The sequence below is a fragment of the Muntiacus reevesi genome, chromosome 12, assembly GCF_963930625.1.
Source record: "Muntiacus reevesi chromosome 12, mMunRee1.1, whole genome shotgun sequence".
NCBI classification, from domain to species: Eukaryota; Metazoa; Chordata; class Mammalia; order Artiodactyla; family Cervidae; genus Muntiacus; species Muntiacus reevesi.
In genome coordinates this window covers 36,265,366-36,291,044 of record NC_089260.1, presented here as the reverse complement: position 1 = coordinate 36,291,044, position 25,679 = coordinate 36,265,366, and the positions used below count along the sequence as shown (strand labels likewise).

The 25,679-nt window shown below is 43.5% G+C and overlaps 1 protein-coding gene across 2 annotated transcripts in view; it reads right to left on the bottom strand.

The window, feature by feature from the left end:
- Nucleotides 1-25,679, bottom strand: part of TPD52 (tumor protein D52) — a 117,986-nt gene that overhangs the window by 40,342 nt on the left and 51,965 nt on the right. The window contains exon 1 of one of the 2 annotated variants that reach the window (XM_065902527.1): nucleotides 6,430-6,611. The exons of the other annotated variant lie outside the window; for it this stretch is intronic. Coding sequence (XP_065758599.1) covers nucleotides 6,430-6,568 — 139 coding nt within the window. The 5' untranslated portion in view covers nucleotides 6,569-6,611. Of the gene's footprint in view, nucleotides 1-6,429; nucleotides 6,612-25,679 lie in introns of those variants that run through there. 2 annotated transcript variants of the gene reach the window in all.

The window sequence follows — 25,679 nt, the reverse complement described above, 5'->3', positions numbered from 1 at the left end:
CTATTGAAGTCTGAATGTTAACATTCCCCACCCAAGAGAATTTGTAAGAGCATAATCAAGCCACAGAAGCTTCTCTGGAAAGTAAAACTGTACATACGCCTCTCTTACACAGTCTTATGGAGAAGGAAATGGCAACCTACTCCAGTATTCTTGCCTGGAGAATCCCATGGACAGAGGAGCCTGGCGGGCTACAGTCCTCGGGGTCGCAAAGAGTCGGACACAATTTCGCTTTCGCTTTACACAGTCTTAAAGAGGCAACAACAGCTTTAAGACAAGGGTAGGAATAAGAAACATCAGTCTCTGGGATTTTCTTTAAGCACATACAAGAAGAAATATGAGTTCCCCTTTTTTTAACCTAAAGATACAAAAAAATAAAAGAAAAACCACATAGTTCAAAATATCTTTAGTGGTCATACCCACAAAGTTGACAAGATAAAAATATTTCCCCTTAAAAGTCTGCACTTGAGGACTTCCCTGGTTTCTCAATGGTAAAGAATCCCTGCCAGTGCAGGAGATGCAGGAGACACGGGTTCTATCCCTGATCTGGGATGATCCCACATGCAGAGGAGCAACTAAGCCCAAGCACCACAATGATTAAACCCATACCCTAGATCGAGTCCAGGAGCTGAAACTACTGAGTCCACAGGCCACAACTACCGAAGCCCACGCACCCACGAGCCCATGCTCCGCAGCAACAGAAGTCACTGCAGTGAGAAGCTTGCCCGTTCCAACTACAGAGTAGACCCTGCTCACAGCTAGACAAAAGACGCACATCAGCGAAGACCCAGCACAGCCAAAAACAAATTAAAAAAAATTTTTTTTAAGTCTGCACTTGAGGCTCTAACTTTCTACGCCTTATTCTGTCTCCAGATGTGACAAAATCCAGAATGGGGAGGGAATACTTGGAGGTCCCCCCTTCAAACTGTTTCTCCTTAAGAGATCCTAAAAGCAAAGGATCCACTTAAGGAGAGGCTTTCCAACTGCTACATGATGGCTATTTTGAGCAGGAAGGGTTTTTTTGGGGGGTGGGGGGTGGGGTGTTCTATGCGTCCCATAGGACATCCTGAGCATGCGCCCAACGCATGTCTGCGGCAACCCCCCTAACCCTGCACCCAGTAGGAACAACAAAAAGCATTTTGAAATCTTCTCCAGATAGAGTCAGATGCCCCCGGAGGGATGGGGGCCAAAAATGCCCCCAGTGACTTCAGGCAACAGAGCCTCTGAAACCTGTTATTTGACTCTGATTATCTTCAGAAGAGACAGATTAGAGTGCGTGGTCATATAACTGATACTCCCTAAGGCTGTTATTTTATCATATTTGTTCATGGTAAAAACCCTCCGGAGGAAAAAAAATGAGAATAATTGTCATCAAGGCAACAAGGAATAAGAAAGCAGAGAAAACCAGAGTCATTCCATGGGGGGGGGTGTGGGGGGCGCACCCAGGAACCCAGGAGGCGAACTGGGCAGTGGCAGGGTCATCAAGGAGGAAATTTCTGCAGAAAGGAGGGGAGGCAGATAGCACTGACACCAAAGGGGGAAGACAGCTCTCGAGTCAGACACACCGCCCGTTCCAGGACTCAACTCTGAAAGTGGGGCCCCACACGGCGGTCAAGCTCCTGTCCAAAGAAAGGTCACTCTCCCCAAACTTCACTTGATAGATGAGTAGAGGAGAAAGAAAAGATGGCAAAAGAACACATTAGTATTTTCAAATGTTCCGTGTGTTCCTCCAGATATTCTTAAATTGATTTTTGAATCTCTTTCATCTTTAAAGAAAAAAAGATAGAGAAAATCTTCAGCCAATTATTTCGAGTCATCTGCTCCCTTGACACCAATCAAGTAAAACTAGCAAAACCGGGTCACTCCATAAAAAGGGTGGCAGAAGATCAGCCATGGAGGAATTTGGAGACCACCAGAGGGGAAGTCTTTAAATTTCCTCTGCAGGAACAAGAAGGTTCTACTGCTCTTCAGCTCTGCTTGGATTTTTTTTTCTGTAAACCCATATATTTACTATTTAAGACCTGGACAATCCTGAAAAGCTTTCAAGAAGTGATAACCCCTTTCCTAAAAAGAAAAGAGAATGACTCAGAGTCTAAATCAAAAAGGGGAATGAAGCAGAATGAAAAGGACTCTGAGTTAAAGAATCTCAATTTGATTTTCTTCAGTGTTTTTAGAGTTTCAAATACGACAGCAGAAAACTAAAATGTCAGAGTTTTAAATGGCTCCTATTTCCTGAAATCACTAGAAATAACCAGAAGTTTAAAAAAAAAAATTATATATATATATATATATATATATATAAGCCGGGCTTGCTTTATCTTTCTGTACATGAGAAAATCCTTAAGAGGAAGAATGAATCTACATAAATAACACTGAAAGTTTTCCTTGTAAGTGTTCACAGACTGGAAAAGAAAACTCAAGCAAGGACAACAGGAACAAACTGCATGGCAATGTGGAAAGTTCAGGTCCAAGCAGCACACGAGGAATCAACAAATTACCAGTGGTAATCTTTTTTTTTTTTTTTTAAGTCCACGCTGCATGGGTTGTGGGAGTTTTAGTTCGATGACCAGGGATTGAACCCGGGGCCTCAGGAGTGAGAGCACAGAGTTATTTATAATAGCTGAACCACCAGGGAATTCACAACAATCTACCCCTCAGTAAGATCCTTGATCAAAGGAAAGGTTCCGCCTTGAATGATTAACCTGTTCTATGATATCCGTTACTGGGCAGGTGCAGATTTCATCTAATCAAAAAACAAACAATGTACACACACACACACACAAAACCACTGGCTTGAGAACTGAGGGGTGATGTTGAGTCCTGACTTGAGCTAAGCTTTGTGATTTGGGGACTTCACAACACCAGTCTTGGCCTCCATGTTCACATCTGTAAGGTGATCTACAGCGTGATTTAGTCTTTGCCAGTTCCATTTCAATCATTCTTTCACTCATTCATTCAACCAACAAATATTTGTAGAGCCACAGCAGTCGAGTGCTGTTCTAAGTGCTAAGGGAAAAGCAGTGAATGAAAGACCGACATCCCTAATGGAGCTTGTATTCCAGATTCTGAAATCAGTGTTTTTCAAACTATAGGCTGTGAAATCCTTTTAGCAGTATCAAATGAGCATCTTTAAAAGAAGAAACAGGAATAATATTAAATATCAGAGTACATCACACATAGTAAAGGTAAGTTCTGTTTCACAGAATCCTGCTGTAGCTATTGACATTTTGTATCTATGAGGGTTGCAGATCAAGAAGTATAAGGCATTTCTGAACCTGAGCTGGTTGCACCAAGAGAGTTGTAACATCTCTGATAAAAGAATTCTTTTTGTTCGAGCCACTGGCCCTCATCCTGTCCTTCACTCAGATTGCTTGAGGAACATTCTGCCCAGAGATTAAATCTCTTCACCTTTTCATTTGCCCCATGATGGCATTTTGTATAAATATCAAAGACTATGCTTTTCAGATCAGTGTCCCCAGCCTCTTCTGAGTATGATTCCTTTTAACATCAGTTCTTTCTGTGCACTACTTGTCTGCTGATTGGGAAAACTCAGAGTGGCCAATAGCCACGTGAGCTTTTAAATGGAGGGCATGGGAACCCATTCCAGTATTCCTGCCTGGAGAAACCCCATGAACAGAGGAACCTGGCGGGCTACAGTCCATGGGGTCGCAAAGAGTTGGACACGACTGAGTGACCCAGCACACAGCACATAATGTATGTGTCCATCCTGAGAGCTCCTATCTAAAAACACAGAAGTTGCAAACACACAGAAGGCAGCATTCATTCCATCTGTGCCTCCTACTTGATATTCAAAGAGATCTGCAGGCTTCTTGTGCCCCGAGGAGTCACAAGCACAAAGACTGGAGATTCCTGTTGTAGATCCCAGCTTCGATTTGCTTATTTTAGAATCACCATGTTCTTACCAGGTGACTGCTTATGGCGGTTTCTGTTTGGTTTAATGTTCTCCCTCCCCTCAATCCTTTTTAAAAATTAATACAAACCAATAAAGGCTATGGTTTTTCCAGTGGTCATGTATGGATGTGAGAGTTGGACTGTGAAGAAAGCTGAGTGCTGAAGAACTGATGGACATGAGTTTGAATAAACTCCGGGAGTTGGTGATAGACAGGGAGGCCTGGCATGCTGCAGTCCATGGGGTCACAAAGTGTCGGACACGACTGAGCGACTGAACTGAACTGAATAAAGGGGAGCACAACTGGATACATGAATCTGTTTCCAGTTTTTGTTGTTCGCTTGCTTTTTAAAATCATTTTGTGTCTAATCCCAGGAGCCCAAACTCCTACAAATTGCAACTAGGAATTAGGGAGGTAATTGTTCAAAATAGAGACACACTCAAACCTACCCACTGCTTCTGTTTTTTTTAACAGAAAACACCCAAAGGGTGGCAATTACTACAGCTGGGAAAAGGAAAGGAGGTGAAACAGAGATTCAAAAAGAGAGAGACTTCCAACAAGCGGCAGAATCATCCTGGGAATTTCGAAGCCTTGCACGCTGATCACTGAGGTCTACCTGAGGTCAGGTTACTACAGTCTAACTTCCTTCTGTGTACTGTTCTTGAAGCATTTCCTACACGTAGGACTGAGCAGTGAGGATGGAGGGAGTCATCCTTTGGGGGGCAGGCACAGTGGAGGATGTGCTTTCTGCAGAGCCCATGGTGGACCGCAGGGCCAGGAAAGGGCAGCAAAAGACAGATTCCTGGCAATCCAGTTCCCGCAACAGACATCCAGCTGCTGCCTGCCAGTCCCCAACTTCCGGGGACCTGCTCAGCCCAGTTATTGCCAACCTCTTCCCCTTCCTGGAAAACCAAACTACACCCCCAAGGGTGACCACAGATCGTGACCAATGGTGACAGGAATGCTGCATGCTCTCCAAAATACTTACAACTAGGGTTCATGCTGTAGCCTTTACTATCTTTTTTTTTCTCTTTTTTTTTTTCTCTCTCTTTTTTTTAAAATTACCTACTTTTTAAGCTTACGAAGAGTGAAATGTGACCTAATCTTCATTAAAAAGGGAAACATTAACTTCTAGGAAAATCTGCTTACTTCTCTGGCAAGTCACAGAGGTCGTCTAACCGTCTCCAACTGTTAGTTGTAAAATGAGGGGATTGGCCTGGACGTGGCTGAGGCAACTTCTAGCTTCGTGCTGTTTGCTCATAAACTTAAGCTCTGCCCCGATGGTGGCTCCTGGCCTGCAGAACAATCTTCTATCGGCACGTGGGAAGGAGTGCCTGCTTCCAAAGGCACAGTAGCGAGTTTTTCTCTTACAATCTCTCACCTCTTTAACGCAGGAAGCTCAGGCCCCGGCTTTGTGCCAACCCAGAGGGTGGGGTGAGGGTAGGAGGGAGGTTCAAGAGGGAGGTGACGTACGTATACCTATGGCTGATTCATGCCTTTGTGTGGCAGAGACCAACACAATGTTGTAAAGCAATTATACTCCAATTAAAAATTTAAAAAAAAAATTTTTTAAGAGTATCGTTCAAGGAAAAAAAAAATCTCTCACCTGGATATTCCTGCACATTGCTGCTCACAGTATTCCAAGCCCAAAACCTGGCCCGCCGTTAGCAGGACCTTGAATTTAGTCAGTGCTTCAGCTGCTTAAGCCTCAGTTTCACAAAAACAAAACTTGGGGTGGGGGTTCCTCCTAAATTACATAGGTGACCAGAAGCGAAGACCTCCGGATTCCCCCATTTTGGCTATTTATTAGGTTGATGAACTTAAGGTGATCAGAAGACCTCTAATGCCTATACAAATAGGTCCACTTTTAAAATCTACTCAATGTTCTGTGATATCCTTTATGGGAAAGGAATTTGAAAGAGAACAGACATCTCTATATGTATAACTGAATCCCTCTGCTACACACCTGAAGCTAACACAGCATTATAAACCAACTGTGCTGTGAGGCGCGGTGCTAAGTCACTTCAGTTGTGTCGGATTCTTTGTGACCCCATGGACTGTAGCCCACCACGCTCCTCTGTCCACGGGATTCTCCAGGCAAGAATACTGGAGCAGGTTGCCACGCCCTCCTCCAGGGCATCTTCCCAACCCAGGGATTGAACCCAGGTCTCCCACATTGCAGGCAGATTTTTTTTAACCGCCTGAGCCACCAGGGAAGCCCCAAGTACATATAAGTCAGTTCAAATAAGACAGAGGAGTCTGAGGCAGTCCACAGGATCTCGAAGAACTGGGCACAACTGAAGTAACTTAGCACACACGCATGCACAGTTAAATACATATATATACATTCTAAACATTTAACAAGCCGTCTAGCTCTCTACTTGGAATCCTGTAACACCTTTACTAACCGGTAGCAACACAGCAACACCCTTTTCACACTAAGAATTATAAAGCCAGGCAAATCCCCAGTTGCATGCAGGTTTCATCACAGCAAATGTCACTTTAGAAAACAAGGAGTTACCAAACTTCTGAAGAGTAGGTGATCCTGGTGGGGACGTATTTCCACTGGGAGACAGGTAGAGATAGTTTTTGTTTACTCCTGTATTAAAATCAAACGGAGACTCGTAGTCCTCATAAAAATCCATCTCTCTACCGTCCATCCCAGGCGAAGGCAGAACGCATGGTTCTACCGCCGCTGCCTCTTCCTGGGTTGAGCGCCGCTCTGGATCACTGCGCGAGGCAACCCTGAGGAAGAGATCCAGCCCTGGGTTCCAAGAGCCGGGCTTCCTGGGACAGGTGCAGGCGTCACACCCTCAGGACAAGGAGGTTGTTTAATAAGTGACTTCTCCCCAGCAACCCGAGGAACAGCTCTGATCACCACCTGCTGTTCATTTCAGCCAGCAGCCAACAACCCATGCAGGAAGCAGAGCTTTCTAGAGCTTTCTTCAATAAACAAAGGAGGGCCCAGTGCTGTAGCATCGCCTCCACATACAAACAGTTCAGGCATAACATCAGACACTGGCAGATTTATTAATTTTTTTTTACAACTTATTATTATTTTTTAAACCATTCAGCTGACCACAATTGCACCAGGGCAGACTTAATCTTCTAGGACAAGGAAGGATTACCGGCCAGTAATCTCCCAGAAAGGCCATCTGGGGGCTACGTTTTTTCCACCCTGGATTACAGGGGCGGCCTGAGAGCGGAGCTTCCTGGTTGAGCGATCAGTTTTCTGTGTGTGTATGTTGGTAGAGAAATAAAGTTCCATTTCCAAGACGACTTTATCTAAAGCAACATCTGGCTTGAGTGTAACAGAGATGTCAGTCTGACTTGTCATTCTCACCTTGCTTTTTCCATCCCTTCCCTCCCCTTCTGTGCAAAGATCGTGTTTCCCTGACATGTACTGAGAAGAGAAGAAGCCCCCGCAGATGAAAGGCCCAGGTCCTCCCACTCTCTCCTGATTAACCCAGGCCAGGCCTGCAGCGTGGCCACCCTGGTCAGCTTGTAAAACAAGACTTCTCAGTCTGCAGATCCACTCCCCAGCCTCTTTACGGACCCTTTCTGCCTGAACTCTGGCTTTGGCCGAAATGACATCATGTATCATTCCTTCTGCTTTCACCGCTGTGGCTGAACTCATGTTAAAAAGGTGAGAATAAAAGCAACCCTCCCTTAGATCAGTGGTGGTCTGTTACCGCCTGACAAAAAAAGCCCAAGTTAAATAAATAAATAAAAAGGACTTCCCTGTTTGCTCAGTAAAGAACCTGGTGAACACAGGTTCGATCCCTGGTCTGGGAAGATTGCACATGCAGACTAAGCCCACGCATGGCAACTACTGAGCCCGTGCTCAAGAGCCTGAGAGTCGCAACTGCTGAAGCCTGTGCTCTGCAACTAGAGAAGCCGCGATCAGAAGCTCGTGCACTGCAATGAAGAGTAGCCCCCAACTCGCTGCAACTAGTGAAAGCCCACTTGCAGCAACGAAGACCCAATGCAACCAAAAATAAATATTTTTTAAAAAGAGCGGGGAACTTCTCTGATGGTTCAGGGGTTTAGAATTCGCCTTCCAATGCAGGAGATGCCAGTTCAATCTCTGGTCAGGAAAACTAGGATCCAACATGCCTTGAGGCAACTAAGCCTGGCCATAATTAGTGAGCCTACCTGCTCCAGGGCCCGTGCACCTCAACAGGAGAAGCCACAACTAGAGAGGCCTGCGCATCACAAGGAAGATATCTCCTGCCCCAGTGAAGACCCAGCACAGCCAGAAACAGAACAAAGCCCATGTTCTACCTTTTCACATCTTTCTCATAAAAAGGGAACACAATATACTCTCCCTAGATTGGAAGCAAGTAGGAAACTTTTTATTTTAAGCACTAAAAAAAGATCTGAGTGTGTATAAAATTATATAAACACCAAGACAGTTCACATTCATCTTAACTTATGATTCATCTTCTATTTTTTTTTCTATTAGTCTCCTGTTGTACTCTATTTTTGGCAAATTCATCTTATTTTAGTTTTTTAAATTTATTTTTAACAATAATAAAAGATCAATCTGTACTTTTCTCCTAAAAGATACCAAAATTGGGGTAATGATAAATGCTGTTTATTCTATATTTAGAAATAAATGGCTTCTTTTTATTAACTGAAAAAAATGAATTGGTCGATTTCTTGAAATCCATGGTATCTCTCACTGAGGTAGCACAGGTATTATGGTTACATTCTTAGACAAGAAATGGTTATTGGGGTCCCCGGCCCTCTCAATACTCTACATTTGGTCACCAAATCACTGGTAAAAAACAAATTCTCCATTCTCATTCTTCCTGCTAGTCACAAGTGTCAAAAAATGCTATGGGCTGAAATTTCTGTCTCTTCAAAACTCATATGTTGAATTCCTAACCCCTAGTGTGATGGTATTTGGAGGTGAATTAGGTTTAGATGAAGTCATGGGGTGGGGCTGAGGCTGGGATCTGTGTCCTCACAAGAAGAGGAAGCCGCTTCATGGATCACAGCCTTGTTGTGGTGAAGGGGCTTGCATAACTCAATGAAATTCTTGCCATGAGAACACCATGAATAGCATAAAAAGACAAATAGAAAGGACACCGAAAGATGAGCCCTCCAGGTTGGAAGGTGTCCAATACGCTACTGGGGAAGAACGGAGGGAATTACTAATAGCTCCAGAAAGAATGAAGTGGAAACGACACTCAGTTGTGGGTGTGTCTGGTGGTGAAAGTAAAATCCCATGCTGTAAGATCAATATTGCATAGGAGCCTGGAACATTAGGTCCACGAATCAAGGTAAATTGGATGTGGTCAAGCAGGAGATGGCAAAAAGAATCATTAACATCTTAGGAATCAGTGAACTAAAATGGACGGGAATGAGTGAATTTAATTTAGACGACCATTATATCTTCTACTGGAGGCAAGAATCCCATAGAAGAAATGGAGCAGCCCTCATAATCAATAAAAGAGCTACAGTCTTTCCAGTAGTCATGTATGGATGTGAGAGTTGGACTATAAAGAAAGCTGGGCACTAAAGAACTGATGCCTTCAAACTGTAGTGCTTGAGAGTCTCTGGGACTGCAGGGAGATCAAACCAGTCAATCCTAAAGGAAATCAATCCTGAATATTCATTGGAAGGACTGAGACTAAAGCTGAAGCTCCAGTACTTTGGCCACCTGATGCAAAGAACTGACTCACTGGAAAAGAATGACGCTGGGAAAGATTGAGGGCCTGAGGAGAAGGGGGTGACAGAGGATGAGATGGCTGGATGGCATCACCGACTCAGTGTACATGAACTTGGGCAAGCTTCGGGAGATAGTGAGGGACAGGGAGGGCTGGTGTGCGGCAGTCCACAGGGTCGCAGAGTCAGACACGACTTAGCAAGTGAACAACAGCAGGAAGAGTGCTAGCTCAAGCTCTCCTTCCACCATGTGAGGACACAAGACAGCCATGTGCCAACAAGAGAAGGACTCTCACAGAGATTAGAGCAACCCACACCTTGATCTTGAACTTCCCAGACTCCAGAACTGAGAGAAACAAATGCCTTTCGTTACAGGCCCCCCATTCTGTGGTAACTTATGAGAGCAGCCAGAACTAAGACAAATATACGAACAATGATGTACATAATGATGCAGGTCACAGCCACCTCCGAGGTCCTCAGATCCCTCAAAATTTCCATGTTCTTGACCTCTGGTGTTGACTCCCATGCTACATCCTCTGCCTGAAATGCCTTTTATCTGCTTGCTGAACTCATTCATCTTTCAAGACTAGGGCAGAAACACCGCCTCTTCTCAGAAACCCTCCCTCTCTGGCTTTCCCTTCCGAAAACAGCACACAGGATGTGACGTGCCCACCTGGCAGTCCTGCCAGCCTTGCCTCCAGAGCAGGGGCTGCATTCTCTAGTGCATTGCCAACTGTGCTATACAAAATGGAAAAAATAAACCACACAAATGCTTATCAAAGGGGGATTATTTAAATGCTAAATAGAATATTCATGCAACAATAAAGTATGCAAACATGATGACGTAGAAATGTATATATTTTATAGGGAAAGATATTCTTTTCCAAAATATTTATTTATTTGGCTGGGTCGGGTCTTAGCTGCGGCTCGTGGGATCTTCACTGCCTCCCCGTGGGACCTTTCGGTGAAGCACCTGGGCTCTCTAGCTGTGCCACCCACGTGCCTCCAGAGTGCACAGGCTCAGCAGCTGCTGCACATGGGCTGGGTTGCTCTGTAACAGGTGGAATCTTAATTCCCCAACCAGGGATCGAAACTGCAGCCCTGCATTGCAAGGTGGATTCTTAATCACTGGACCACCAGGGAAGCCCCGGGAAAGATATTTTTGATACATTCAGTAAACATTTCAAAACTGTTTGCACTACATGATCCACAGTTCTGTGATAACTGGAGAAACTAACCAACCCAAAGAACATAGGCAGGAGAAATCCCAGGGAAGTGTGAATGTGCCGCAAGGCCAGCAGAGGGCACCCATAGGCAGCTCAGAAGTTAACTGGCCGGCCAGTGAAGCGCGTACTAACTACGCAGAACAATCCACTGGATGACTCACGTTAGTGGAAACGGAATGAATACAAATATCTGTAAAGAATATTAAGTTCGTACCTACCTGTTAACGCATCATTTATATATGTCTGTGTAGGTCCTCCCTAATTTTGAAGGAGTTAAATGTAAAATCTATGTGCCTAGTCACTCAGTAGTGGCCGGCTCTGCAACCCCACGGACTGTAGCCCACCAGGTTCCTCTATCCATGAGATTCTCCAGACAAGAGTACTGGAGTGGGTTGCCATTTCATCCTCCGGGGGGCGGGGGGGGGGGGGGACGGAAATCTACGTAATATATACAAAAATGTTACTGGAGGGGCCTTGAAGGGCACACAGACAGACGATGTGACTGCCCCACCGGAGCGGCAGGTCACAGATATCAGAGCCTGCGGACACATCACGAGGACACAGCAGCCAGCTGGCCAAATACAGGACAATTTGATCACCAACACAATTAAGGACAGCAGTGGATTATAAACCTTTAAAAACAGGAATCTGAGAGTCTGTGTCTGGTGGTTAATTGTATGTGTCAATCTGAGTCACGCGGTGCCCAGATAGTTGATTAAACACTGTGTATCGCTGCATCTCTGACGGTGTTTGTGGACGAGATTAACACTAATCAGCAGACTGAGTGAAGCAGATGGCCCTCCCCAGAGTGGACGTGCTTCCCACAATCTGCTGAAGGCCTCAACAGAACAAAGAGAAGGGAGGATTCACTCTGCCTGTCTTCAAGCTGGGATATTGGTCTTCTGTGTCTGGATTTGGACTCGGAAAGAAACTGACACCATCAGCCTTCCCGGTTCTCAGACTCAGCCTGGAAGTACAGTGTGTGTTAGTCACTCACTTCTTTCTGACTCTCTGTGACCCCATGGCCTGTGGATGCTAGGCTCCTTTGTCCATGGAATCCTCCAGGCAAGAATACTGGAGTGGGGAGCCATTCCCTTCTTCAGGGGATCTTCCTGACTCAGGGATTGAGTCCGGGTCTCCTGCATTGCACGCAGATTCTTTATCATCTGAGACACCAGGAGTTCCATGCATGTACAGTAGTTCTCCCCTTATTAGTAGAGGATATGTTTCAAGACCCACAGCGGATGCTGGAAACCATGGAAAAGACACATACTATATTTTTTCCTGTACATACATACCTATGATAAAGTTTTATTTATAAATTAGGCACAGGAAGAGATTAACAATAACTAGTAATAAAATAGGATAATTATAATAATATACTATAAGAAAAGTTATGTGAATGTGGTCTCTCTCAAAAATACCTTATTGTACAAACTTAATGTCTTTTCCACCTTAACTAAAGGACTTACCAAGCCCTGTGGCCAGACTTTCACAGTCTGAGATGCAACAGCAAAGCTAGTACAGATTTCTTTTTCCTTCACAGTTTCACAAATAGAGGATTCATTCTTACTACAGATCTTATCAACCTTAGCATGTGATATTTTTCTTTCCTCACTAAGTCAAGAACTTTCAGCTTTTCACTTAAAGGAAGCACTTCAAGGCTTTTCTTTGGCATATCTGAATTGCCAGCACTGCGACTCTTGCATTTTGGGGCCTTTTCTAAGTAAAACAAGGGTGATATGAACACAAGTATGGTGATATGACAATAGTTGATCTAATAACTGAGCTGGTACCAAGTGACTAGCAGGCAGGATACACTGAACAAAAGAATGATTCACATCCAAGGAAGGGAAGACTTCAGTGAGACAGCACGCAGTTTCACCACACAGTTCAGGCTGGTGCATGATTTAAAACTGATGAATTGTTTGTTTCTGGAATTTCTGACTTGCTATTTTTGAATGGCAGGTAACTGAAACTGCAGAAAGTGAAAACACAGGTAAGGAGGAAAGACTGTGTACACTAACCCTCCTGGGTTTCCAGCTTGTGACTGTTTGGGAGAGTTCTTCCTCCATAACTGTGAGGTAACTGTTTCTAATAAATCAGATATAGAGGCACATATAGATATATTATTGGTCTATTTCTCTGTAGAATACAGACTAACATGCCTTACAAGTAATAAATAAATAAATAGAGGAAGAAAGAAGACCTACAGAAAAACTGCATGTTGACCATCACCATAAAGATTCAGGCAAAAATCATCAATGGATGCTAACCCAAGGGAGAAATTTTTAAATAAGCAGCAGATATAAACACGGTCTTATGGGATCTCCCCACAGATTAATTAGATATTGGAAGGGAAAATACAGTAACAACACAGCGAAGAAACTGAACCCCACCTTTAGTAGATGATCAACACTGTCATTACCAAGAGTCAGGTAGACCCAGGTCTTCAAATCTGATATACTGAATACCTATGAGATACTCACACTAAGAACACAGAACATGAATCTTATGAGAAAACATCAGACAAATCCAAATGAGGAAACATCAGACAAACCCAAAATGAGAAAGTTTCTTTTTTTTTAAGAGGAGGAAGAGCATTCTTCAAAAATGTTGTCATAAAAAGCTGTAGAAATGGTTCATATTAAAGGAGATGAAAAAGACATGACAGCTAGACTCAAAGAAACATTCAAAGTCCAATGAAAGAAAAAAAGAAGTAGTGAATGCCTGCAAGTAAGAACCAGGCCAAAGAGCCTGAAAAGAGCAAAAAATGCCTAATGATGATGATGGTGGTGATGGTGGTGATGACGGAGGTTGGTGGTAGTGATGGTGACAGTAATGATGGTGGTGGTGATAATTATGGTAGTGGTGATGGTGGTGGTAATGATCACAATAGTGGTACTGGGGGTAGTAGTGATGGCAGTGGTGACAGTAATGATGGTGGTGGTGGTGCTGACAGTTACGCAGTGGTGATGCCAGTGATGGTGATGAAGATGACGGTGATAACAATGACTCACCCCTGAGGAACCCTTACTATGTACCAGACATTCTCCTATGAATGTCACACCAACCCTGTGGGGTAGGTTTTTTCACTACCCCCATTTTATAGATTAAAACACTTAAGCACCCAAAAGTTAAATAACTTGCCCCGGACAGATAACTATTAATAGCAAGTGATGAAGCTAACTCAATATCCCAGCAAATCTGGAAAACTCAGCAGTGGACACAGGACTGGAAAAGGTCAGTTTTCCTTCCAATCCCAAAGAAGGGCAATGCCAAAGAATGTTCAAACTACTAGACAATTGCACTCATCTCACACGCTAGCTTTGCTCAAAATTCTCCAAGCCACGCTTCAACAGTATGTGAACCATGAACTTCCAGATGTTCAAGCTGGTTTTAGAAAAGGCAGAGGAACCAGAGATCAAATTGCCAACATCTGCTGGATCATCGAAAAAACAAGGGAGTTCCAGAAAGCAACTATTTCTGCTTTATTGAACATGCCAAGCCTTTGACTGGGTGGATCACAATAAACTGTGGAAAATTCTTCAAGAAATGGGCATACCAGACCACCTGACCTGCCTCCTGAGAAAACTGTATATGTAGGTCAAGAAGCAATAGTTAGAATCAGACATGGAACAACAGACTGGCTCCAAACTGGGAAAGGAGTACCTCAAGGCTGTATGTTGTCACCCTGCTTATTTAACTTATATGCAGAGTACATCATGAGAAATGCCAGGCTGGATGAGCACAAGCTGGAATCAAGATCACTGGGAGAAATATAAATAACCTCAGATATGCAGATGACACCACCCTTATGGCAGAAAGTGAAGAGGAACTGAAGAGCCTCTTGATGAAAGTCAAAGAGGAGAGTGAAAAAGTTGACTTAAAACTAAACATTCAAAAAACTAAGATTGTGGCACCTGGTCCTATCACTTCATGGCAAAAAGATGGGGAAACAATGAAAACAGTGACAGAGTTTATTTTCTTGAGCTCCAAAATCACTGCAGATGGTGACTACAGCCATGAAATTAAAAGACACTTGCTCCTTGGAAGAAAAGCTATGACCAACCTAGACAGCATATTAAAAAGCAGAGACATTACTTTGCCAACAAAGGTCTGTCTAGTCAAAGCTATGATTTCTCTAGTAGTAGTGTATGGATGTGAGAGTTGGACTAGAAATAAAGCTGAGCACTGAACAATTGATGCTTTTGAACTGTGGTGTTGGAGAAGACTCTTGAGAGTCCCTTGGACTGCAAGGAGATCAAACCAGTCCTTCCTAAAGGAAATCAATCCTGAATTTTCATTGAAAGGACTGATGCTGAAGCTGAAACTCCAATACTTTGGCCACCTGATGTGAAGAACTGACTCAATGAAAAAGACCCTGATGCTGGGAAAGATAGAAGGCAGGAGGAGAAGGGGACCACAGAGAATGAGATGGTTGGATGGCATCACTGACTCGATGAACATGAGTTTGACCAAGCTCTGGGAGTTGGTGATGGACAGGGAAGACTGGCGGGCTGCAGTCCATGGGGTTGCAAAGAGTCAGACATGACTAAGTGACTGAACTGAACTGAAGCTAAGGATTCAAATTCAAGCTCTGGCTCAAGTGCCCTCAAGAGGCAAAAACATGGAAGAAAACCTTTAGGGACCAATATCACAGAAATAATGGGAGGAAAGAAAACGAACAGGACCAAATGCTACACAGACTTACAAACAAGCCCCTGAACTTGGTGTCCTGGGACCTTGCAAAGAAATTTTAGTCAGGGTGATGGTGGAAGACAGATGAGGGGAGCAGAGACAGTGGAGGGAAGAGAGGCTAGAAGTGAATGAACAGGAGGTGGGGCTGACTGGTCTGTTTGTTCCTTCGTTGTGTGTGATGAATGAGATACAGGAGCCACATCCCAGGCTCAGGAGGAGGCTTCAATTCCTACATTGGATAATTTGGCTTTCTTTTAAAATTTTGTCAGCTATCAGATTAGAAATGTTACATTAGGATTTTAGGAAATACTCCCTACGGGAATGCCATTACTTTTTCTTTTTTCTACTACAAAGTATTAGCCACTCAGTCATGTCTGGCTCTTTGTGAGCCAAAGGACTATAGCCATCAGGCTCCTCCGTCCATGGGATTCTCCAGGCAAGAATACTGGAGTGGGTTGCCATTTCCTTCTCCAGGGGATCTTCCTGACCCAGGGATTGAACTCAGATCTCCCGCATTGCAGGCAGATTCTTTACCATCTGAGTCACTAGGGAAGCCCTGCCTACTGCAAAGGGAAGAGTCTATTATGGAACTATGTTATAAGAAAAACCTATCCTCTTTGGAAACTCCTTCAGAACAAACATGCATAAACTAATGGACGGATTCATATTACTCAGACCTAAATACGAATATGCTTTAAGAGATAAAACAACTCTGTAACTTGACCTATTGACTTGCATAGAAATTCTTACTTGGCAGGAGCTCCAAAAGAACAGAACACTTTGGGTGGAGTGTTTTTCTGCCCTCTCAAAACAATTAAAATTGAGTTTTGGCCCAATAAACAGGTCATGGGCCTTTTTTTCCTTTAAGAAATGTTTTTTGAAACATTAAAGGTCAAGAGGTTTCATTCCCTCCCCTCAACCTACAACCAAACCGTTTCTGATTCGTCCTTGAACTGGGAAAACCAGAACCTGTTGAGATATCTCAAGAATGCCTGAATTCTCTACTCTCAGGGGACTGGAATCTAAAATTGTGCAAAAAAGTCTCTCAATGAGGTCATCTCTTATCCATTCGGACGTGCTCCTGCCACGACTGCCCTCTGACTGAAGAGGTTTCATTAACAGAGCAGGAAATGATAGAACAGCTCGATATCCACCATGTGCCCAGATAGTTAACTACAGTATACAAATTTTTCATTTTATAGAGTTTGAGTTCAAATGTTATGGTCCTTTCTCTCACTGATGGGTTGTTTCGGTCATTACGGGGTCAAGCTAAAGTTCTCCAACCAGTGCTTCTGCAGCTTTAAAGTTCACAAACCACCTGGGACCATGATAAACTACAGATTTTGACCTAATAGTTATGGGTGGGGACGGAGACTCTGCCTTCTGGACAAGCGCCAGGTGTTCCCTGATGTTTGCTTTGGACAACAGCTGCTAAATTGCCCTTAGGAAATAAGCGGTTGTTAGTTGCTCAGCTGTGTTTGACTCTCTGCAACCCCCTGGACTGTCCCCCACCAGGCACCCTCGTCCATGGAAGAAAACTGAGGCAAAAGTTAGTACCTGTGAGGCTTCCCTGATGGTTCAGGGGTTAAGTATGCACTTCCACTGCAGAGGGAGTGGGCTGATCCCTCCCTTCCCTGATCTTGGTCAGGGAAGATCCCACATGCCTCGAGGCATAACCAAAAAAATAAATTAAATGGTTAGTTCTAAAAAAATAAATCTAATACTTGCCATTTTACATGACCTAAGCACTTTCTAAATATCTATTTTGGAAAATAAGAGACAGATTTTGTGGCCAAAGGGCATGTGCTTCTATGGAGTTTATTTTCGTGTTTCTATTATCCTAGCAGTTAATGAAGCAACCAAGTTAAGAGTGGGGACAAAACTGGCTATGTCACAACAGTGTATACCTGCCTGGTCTTTACAATGTGGTAATTACTTAGAGTCTGGAATTACAATAATATGAAGTCTGGAACAGTTGCTCAGGAGTAAGGAAATGACAGCAGGCCATCCTGCCTGAGTATTAATGATGTATCTAAGAGCAAAGGATATCTATGGTGAGATTACCGGAAGATAAGGAGGTTTCACCCAAGCTGAAAGTTTCCAAGTTGTTGACTGAGTTTAAACAGGGCTTTGGGGGTCTAGGGGAGATAAACACACCTGCCTGTCAGAGACCTAAAAGGAATAAATGAGCTGGAGGAGCAAATTTTAATTTGGATAAACTTACACAGTGCTTACACAGCTGTCCTCAGCAACTAGAGGCCTCACAGGAAATGCTTTTCCTTAAGGGAATGGGAGACGCTCGAGAACAGTAGGCACTTATTTAAAATTAATACCTGGTCATGAACTTCAGTCATCAGCAAGTTGAGGCCAAGCACACATGCAAAGCAGCTGAGCTTCCTTTTAACTATAATCAGTTACTTGGACATAGCCAGTGGAGGGCTTCCCTTGCAGCTCAGCTGGTAAAGAATCCGCCTGCAGTGTGGGAGACCTGGGTTTGATCACTGGGTTGCGAAGATCCCCTGGAGAAGGGAACGGGTGGCTACCCACTCCAGTATTCTAGCCTGGAGAATTCCATGGCCTGTATATAGTTCATGGGGTCGCAAAGAATTGGACACAACGGAGCAAATAAAATAAATAAAATAATCCAGTAGATTGATCGTTAAAAAAATACATAGCACAAATATCGCCCATCTCTTTCTAAATTATATTTACAGAATCTCATGCTGAAATATAGAGCATTTCTTTCTAAAAACATGCTACTTCATTGAAGAAAAGTCATTTCCTGATCTCCCTTGTGGCCCAGTGGCTAGGAATCTGCCTGCCATTGGAGGAGACATGGGTTCAATCCCTGGTCTGGGAAGATTCCACATTCCATGGAGCAGGTAAGCACAGGTGCCACAACTACTGAAGCCCAGGGACTTAGAGCCATGCTCTGCAACGAGAGAAGTCACCACAATGAGAAGCCTGAATACCACAACTGAGAGTAGCTCCCACTATCTGCAACTGGAGAAAGTCCATGATCAGCCAAAGAGAAATAAATAACTAAACAAAAAGGAAAGCCATTTCCAATACCGAATTTCACATATTTTCCTTTTTAAAGGCAACCAGAGAATACCAATGTCACGAGTAAAGCGAAGAGGAATCTGTTATCTTGAAGCTAAATCAAAAGCCAGAAGCTTTCAAGACTGCCTCCGTCTTCTGACACAAGGACGAAGGGCGTGCCAATTTTTAAATATTTGACTTAATAACAACCGTTTTTATTACTGTTAAGGCTTCTTACAGGCTTTTCTCAGTTTCAGGAGCCATTGTTATCAGCCAGGTATTGGTTGAAACAGCACATATTTTCAGTTATTCCTATAAGCTCTCTCAGAGGTAAAGTGATAGGATAATTCAAGATGCAGTAGGAAGGGACACAGAGTGGGAAATGCTTCTCTAAAAAGTCCCCAGAACTCTGATATCATGCAAGTACGGTCCTGTCATCCCTGAAAGACCAAAATAAAGAACTAGTGTATGATTTAGACATTTACTTAATATGGCTAAGACTGCTAACTAATCACACAACCAATGTCCTCTTACTGTTAAACATGCAGCTAGACTCCATTTCCCAGCTTCCCTTGCACTTAGATGGGGCCATATGACTAAGCTCCGGCCACATGAAAGTGGGGCAAAGAAAGACTGCTGAGAGCCACTGAGACGTGGAGGCCTTTTCTGCAGGCAAAATTTAAGAGGAAGCTGAATGACAAAAAGATTTTCCTAAACACAGTTCAGATGGATTATTCAAATTCCTTTTTTACTTTTGTTCTTCAGTTTTATTGAGATATAATTGACATAAAGCACTATACAAATTTGGGGCTTCCCTGGTGGCTCAGACAGTAAAGAATCTGCCTGCAAAGCAGGTGACCCAGTGATCGCCGAGGGTTCAGGGGGAGGGAGACAGAGCACAGAAGATTTTCAGGGCAGTGAAACTATTCTGCACAATATGTCATGGTAGATACATGATATTTGCCAAAACGGCACTTGTCAAAATTCAGCAAACACTACAACATAAATAGTGAGCCCTACTATAAACTATGAACTTTGGTTAATAATAATGTGTCAATATTGGTTCATCAATTACAACTTCTGTTCCACACAAATGCGGGATGTAATCATAGGGGAAACAGGCAGGGCAGTGGGGGAGACATGGGAATGCTGTACTATCTGTTCAATTTCGATAAACCTAAAACTGTTCTAAAAAATAATTTACTAATTAAACAAACACACTTCACCTACTCTGCCATTCGGCCTATAGGAAAGCACCTGGGCACTGAAACTCATCTGCTTAGGCTGTCATCAAGGCTTCACATGTTTAGAGCAAGTCTCAGTTCACAATAAGAGAAATAATGACTTAATGATTAAGTTCCATTCTTAACGCAAACTAGACACTCATCTGAGCAGCTCTAGTTAAATTCCTCCCATGTATTAAAAAAAATAATAATAATAATCGCAATGGTTTGAGTACCTGCTTCCCAGCTAAAGACGTTGCAAATTTATGGAAGAATACTGTCATCTTCAAAGAATCTCCCACTACAAGTGAGGTTAGCTCACAGAACTGGCGAGTGGGCTAATACCTCTTTAGAACTACCCAGAAACAGATAGCCATCTATTCAACACCGAAGTAGGACACCAAGTTCAAGGCCTACACTTATTCTGAAAGTCTTTTATTCTTGGCAAAATTCAGAGAAAACACTCTAGCCAGAGAGCAAACCCATCACTGCCCAATGATATAATTCCAGTGGGCAGCCCTCATGCATTTCTGTGGATTCCTAAGAAGACAGATGTGGCCTCAGCGTATCCACTAAAGACTGTTATAAATATTTAACCATCATGTTGATCAAAACAGAGAGCAGTACCAAATTTAGAATCTCTATAAGAGGATTTGGTTTAGAAAGATAAACCTCCAGAGAAATCTGGCCTTCAAATTTTGAGATCTGGAAATCCAAGGCTGATAACTGCAGAGGGGGAGAATGACACCCAGAAAATGCTCCCAAAGACCCAAACCATTAAGGTAAGGGGATGTGTGCATGCATGCTAAGTCACTTTAGTTGTGTCCAATTCTCTGTGACCCTACGGATTCTAGCCTGCTAGGCTCCTCTGTCCATGGGGATTTTCCAGGCAAGAATACTAGAGTGGGTTGCCACGCCCTCCTCCAGCGGATCTTCCTGACCCAGGGATCGAACCTATGTCTTCTGCGGCTCTTGCACTGCAGGGAGATTCTTTACTGCTGAGACACCAGGGAAGCCCACGAGATAAGGGGACATTTATCTTAAAAGGAAGATTACTGCTTGTTGGGAAGATCCCCTGGAGAAGATAACAGATACCCACTGCAGGATTCTTGCCTGGAGAAGTCTGCGGACAGAGGAGACTGGCAGGCTACAGTCCATGGGGTCACAAAGAACTGGACACAACTGAGAGATTTTCATTTCACTTCACTATTGATTTAAACAAGCTGATACATGCCCTAACAATTTTACTCTGCAAACTTCTCTTACTTTTAAACAAAAACATAAATACTACCACAAACAACTTTTCTTTTTAGAGTTGACTGTGCTTTGTTTTTTTTTTTTTGTATAGTTGCTTTACAATGGTGTGTTAGTTTCTACTATAAGGCAAAGTGAATCAGCTCTACATACACATCTATCCCCTCTTCTTTTGGATTTCCTTCCCATATCGCCCATTACAGAGTATTGAGTAGAGCTCCCTGTGCTATACAGTAGGTTCTCATTAGTTATCTGTTTTATACATAATAGTGTCTATATGCCAGTCCCAATCTCCCAGGCCATCCCATCCTCCCTTCCCCCATGGTTGGCTCTGGTGCTTAAGAACAAGCAGAGGAAGAGAAGCAGGAAGATTACGGAGTGTTCTCAGTCCTTTCATCTAAAAATCCGCAGAGCTTTTACAAGAGAAACTAGAATCCTCATCACTGGGAAACTGAATCGAAGTTTGGTCTGCCTGCTGGCAGAGGCCAGCTCACCAAGTGGCATCTTAACCAAGGATGAGTCATTCTGCTGCCCTCGGCCACGCGACCAGTGTATGTTTCAGTGTTGTGTGCTGAGTTGCTCAGTCGTGTCCGACTCTTGCAACCCCAGGGACTGTAGCCCGCCAGGCTCCTTTGTCTATGGGATTCTCCAGGCAGGAATACTGAAGTGGGTTGCCATTTTCTCCTCCAGGGGATCTTCCCGACTCCAGAAATCAAACCGGGGTCTCCTGCATCGCAGGCAGACTCTTTACCAACTGAGCTACGAGGGAAGCTCATTGAGTGTTGTACTGAGTGCTGGGTGATAGACTTGCAAGTAAGTAGCACCGGGAACCCAGTCACAGATATACTTAGGAGGAAGGGAGTAGAAATGATCTAGGTAAGCCTAACGAAGGAGTGAATTAGGCAGCCAAGTGAAAGATATGCCTGTAAATGTGTGTGTGATGTGGAGGGGCACCAGGATGTCGGGAATGAAGGGGTGTAGCTCAGAAATTCATAATAAAATTGCAAAATGTACTAGTGATCTAAGGCTGTCTAACAAATGATCCCAAAATTCGGCAGCTTAAAACCGCACCCATTCATTACTGCACAAATTCTGAAGGCCAGGTATCAGAGAGCAGCTGATCTGGGTGGATCTAACTCAGGGTTTCTCACGACGTCGCAGGCAAGGCATCCACTGAGGCGGCAGCATCCGGGCTGGAAGGGCTGCTCCCAAGCTCTCTCACAGAGCTGTTGGCAGGAGGTTTTAGTTCCTCCCCATGTGGGCCTCTCCAAAGAGCAGCTCACAGCAGGGCGGTGAGCTCCCACAGAGCAAGAATCGAGAGAGAGAGACAGAAGTCAGTCCTTTATAACCTAATCTCAGAAGTGACATCAGATATCATCATTTCTGCCATATTCTACACCTGGTACCTTGTCACATAAGGAGACTACACAAAGGTGTGAATACCAGCATTGCTGGAAACATCCCAAGGCTGTACCAACCTACCATGCGCTGGTTCTACAAGAGCTCCAGAAGAACATCTCAGTCATCAGTTGCAAAACTGGAAACTGGCAAATGGGCTTCCCAGGTGGTGCAGTGATAAATGCCAGTGCAGGAGATATGGGTTCCATCCCTGGGTCGGGAAGAAACCCTTGAGAAGGAAATGGCAACACACTCCAATATTCTTGCCTGGAAAATTCCATGGACAGAGAAGCCTGGTGGACCACAGTCTATGGGGTCACAAAAAGTCGGACACAACTGAGTGATTGAGCACGCAAATTTGCAAATAATAAAGGCTTCAAGCGTATCTCATGAAGATAAAATTTTTTTAAGTTCTCAACTATACAGTGATGCTACTTGCCTAACACAGATAAAAGCATGACCAATGAGGTTTTTCTCCAGTACTGGGAGGGATTTGCACAAATGCATCCGAGCATAAAGAGCATACACTTGCATGATTAAATAGTTGAGTAACTAGATGTTGATTTCATGGAAAAAACAAGTGCTCTGGAGTTGGGCAGAGCTGGAGATTCATGACAGTTCCACAACTCACTGGCTGTCACCTCTGGCAAGCTTCTTCACCAGCATAAGCCTCCACTTTCTCATCTGTGAAACTGATTAATATTGACCTACCCCTTTAGGGTTGCTGCAAACAGCCTAGAACATGCTTAGCACATACACCCAGCAAACAACAGCATTTGTTATTCAATAAACCACTCTATCTGGAAAATTAAGACATTAATTGACCCATGTTCTAACAAATGTCACCAAGTACTATTACCCTAGCCCTGAAAGTATTAACATTATAGCACATGGGCAAATGAGCCATTCAGGGTATCTATTAAAAATGAAGATTAACGGCCTCACCTTCAGAAGTTATGATTTAGTAAAAACAAAATAACTGTATCTAAAACTAATGGCTTACAATATGACAAGCAGTATTCTAAACACTTCACAAGAACTGACTGACATCTGACCCTTGAACAAAGTAGAGGTTAAGGGCATAGACCCAGCACACTCAAAAATCTGCCTCAAAAGCAAAGAAATTGAATATGACTTGCCCGAGGGCAAGAAGCTGAAATAGTCTGGATAGAATCAGCATTCAAATTGAATTCTTTTTGTTTTAACGTTTATTTGTTTATTTTTGGCTGTGCTGGGTCTCCCTTGCTGCGTGGGCACTTCTCTTGTTGCCATGATCTGGGGCTACTCTCTAGCTGCCATATGAAGGCTTCTCTCGTTGCAGAGCACGGGCTCCAGGATGAGGAGGCTCATTAGTTGTGGTGCGTGGGCTCAGTTACTCCGCCACATGTGGGATCTTCCCAGATCAGGGATCAAACTTGTGTCTCCTGCATTGGCAGGCGGATTCTTTACCACTGAGCCACCAAGGAAGCCCCAAACCTAGTTCTTTTGATTCCACATACTGTGATGTCTAATTGATCACAAAACTTCCCCTCCTCCAGTTAGCTTAAAGATATGTAAAATGAAAATACAGATACTATATTTATTGAAAAAATCCACATATAAGTGGACACAGTTCAAACCTGTGTTGTTCAACAATCAACTGTATTTAACTCTCACAATGCTGTGAAATAGATATTACTATCCTTACCACTAGTATTATTCCCATTTTACAGATGAAAAAACTAAGGCACAGAAAGGTTAAGTATCTTGCCTAAGACCGCCCAGTCAAGTAACAGGCAAGATTAAGAAGTTGAACCCAAAGGGACTAATCACACACATCTGTTCCTAACCATTATCCCCTCTACCTCTAAGATCAGGTCAAGGGCACGGCCCAGGCATGTATATTTTTAAGTGGTATTCCGAGTGATTCTGATACAGGTGGTCCATAAATACTCTTCAAGAAACACTGAACTCTTGGTAATAAAGAATAATGCTAGTTTCGAAACTGTCTCTCTCCTCAATCTAAAAAGAAAAGGAGGGGAGGAGCTAAGATGGCAGAGGAATACGATGGGGAGACCACTTTCTCCCCTACAAATTCATCTAAAGAACATTTGAACACTGAGCAAACTCCACAAAACAACTTCTGATCACTAGCAGAGGACATCAAGCGCCCAGAAAAGCAGCCCATTGTCTTCAAAAGGAGGTAGGACAAAATATAAAAGATAAAAAGAAAAAGAGAGTTTATCTGGTTAGTTAACTGCTGGACTTTATTGCTAAGGTAAACAGACATAGCCAGTGGAAAAGAAATTCGACATCCAAACTGATGCATCAAATCAGCACCCATGTGATCTTCCTACCTCCAGATCTCTCCGTTCCCTCTCCCTGTTCAACCTCAAGGACCTGGCTTCCCAGACTCTTCTCCCTAATGAACTACCAGGTTCTATCATCTGCCACCTGCTCACTGAAGCCTACCTTGACCACCTATTTCAACTCACATCTACGTTCTTTCTTAAACGCCCCTCCACACATATAACCAGTTCCCATTATCCTGTTCTATTTAATTTGTCAGCAGTACATATTACCTACCGAACTATATACTTAATTACGCATGTTGATTACTGACCTGTCTCTCCCACTAGAACATAAGTTATACAAGAGCACATTTTTTTCTTTTTTGGTTTTTTATGCACATTGTGCCCAGGACAGTGGCTGACGTGAATAAATGTTTGTTGAATGAAAATACAAATGAATATCACTGTCCAACCCTAAACTTTTCAATAGCTCCATGCGGTGCTAGGTCGCTTCAGTCATGTCCGATTCTGTGCAACTCTATTAATTGTAGCCCACCAGGCTCCTCTGTCTATGGAATTTTCCAGGGAAGAATACTGAAATGGGTTGCCATGCCTTCCTCCCGGGGATCTTCTTGATCCAGGGATCGAACTTGCATCTAAGTCTCCTGCACTGGCAGGCAGGTTCCTAACCACTAGGGCCACCTGTGAAGCCCCTTCAATAACTGCCTGCCACTTATTAAACAAAGTCCAAGCATTCTCTCAAAGATTCTGGATGCTGCTAACTGACCTCTCCCCAACTTTAATTCCCGTAATTCAGACTCAGAAACCCAGGGAGTCAGCAATTCCTCTGCTCCCTGCTGCCTTTGTTCATGTATCTCCTCTCCCAGGAATGCCTTGTCCTCTATGATGCCCTTACCAGCAACCTCATATCACCTGTCAAAGAGATTCCACTCTCCATGGTCTCTGGAAGGAAGTCTTTTTTCA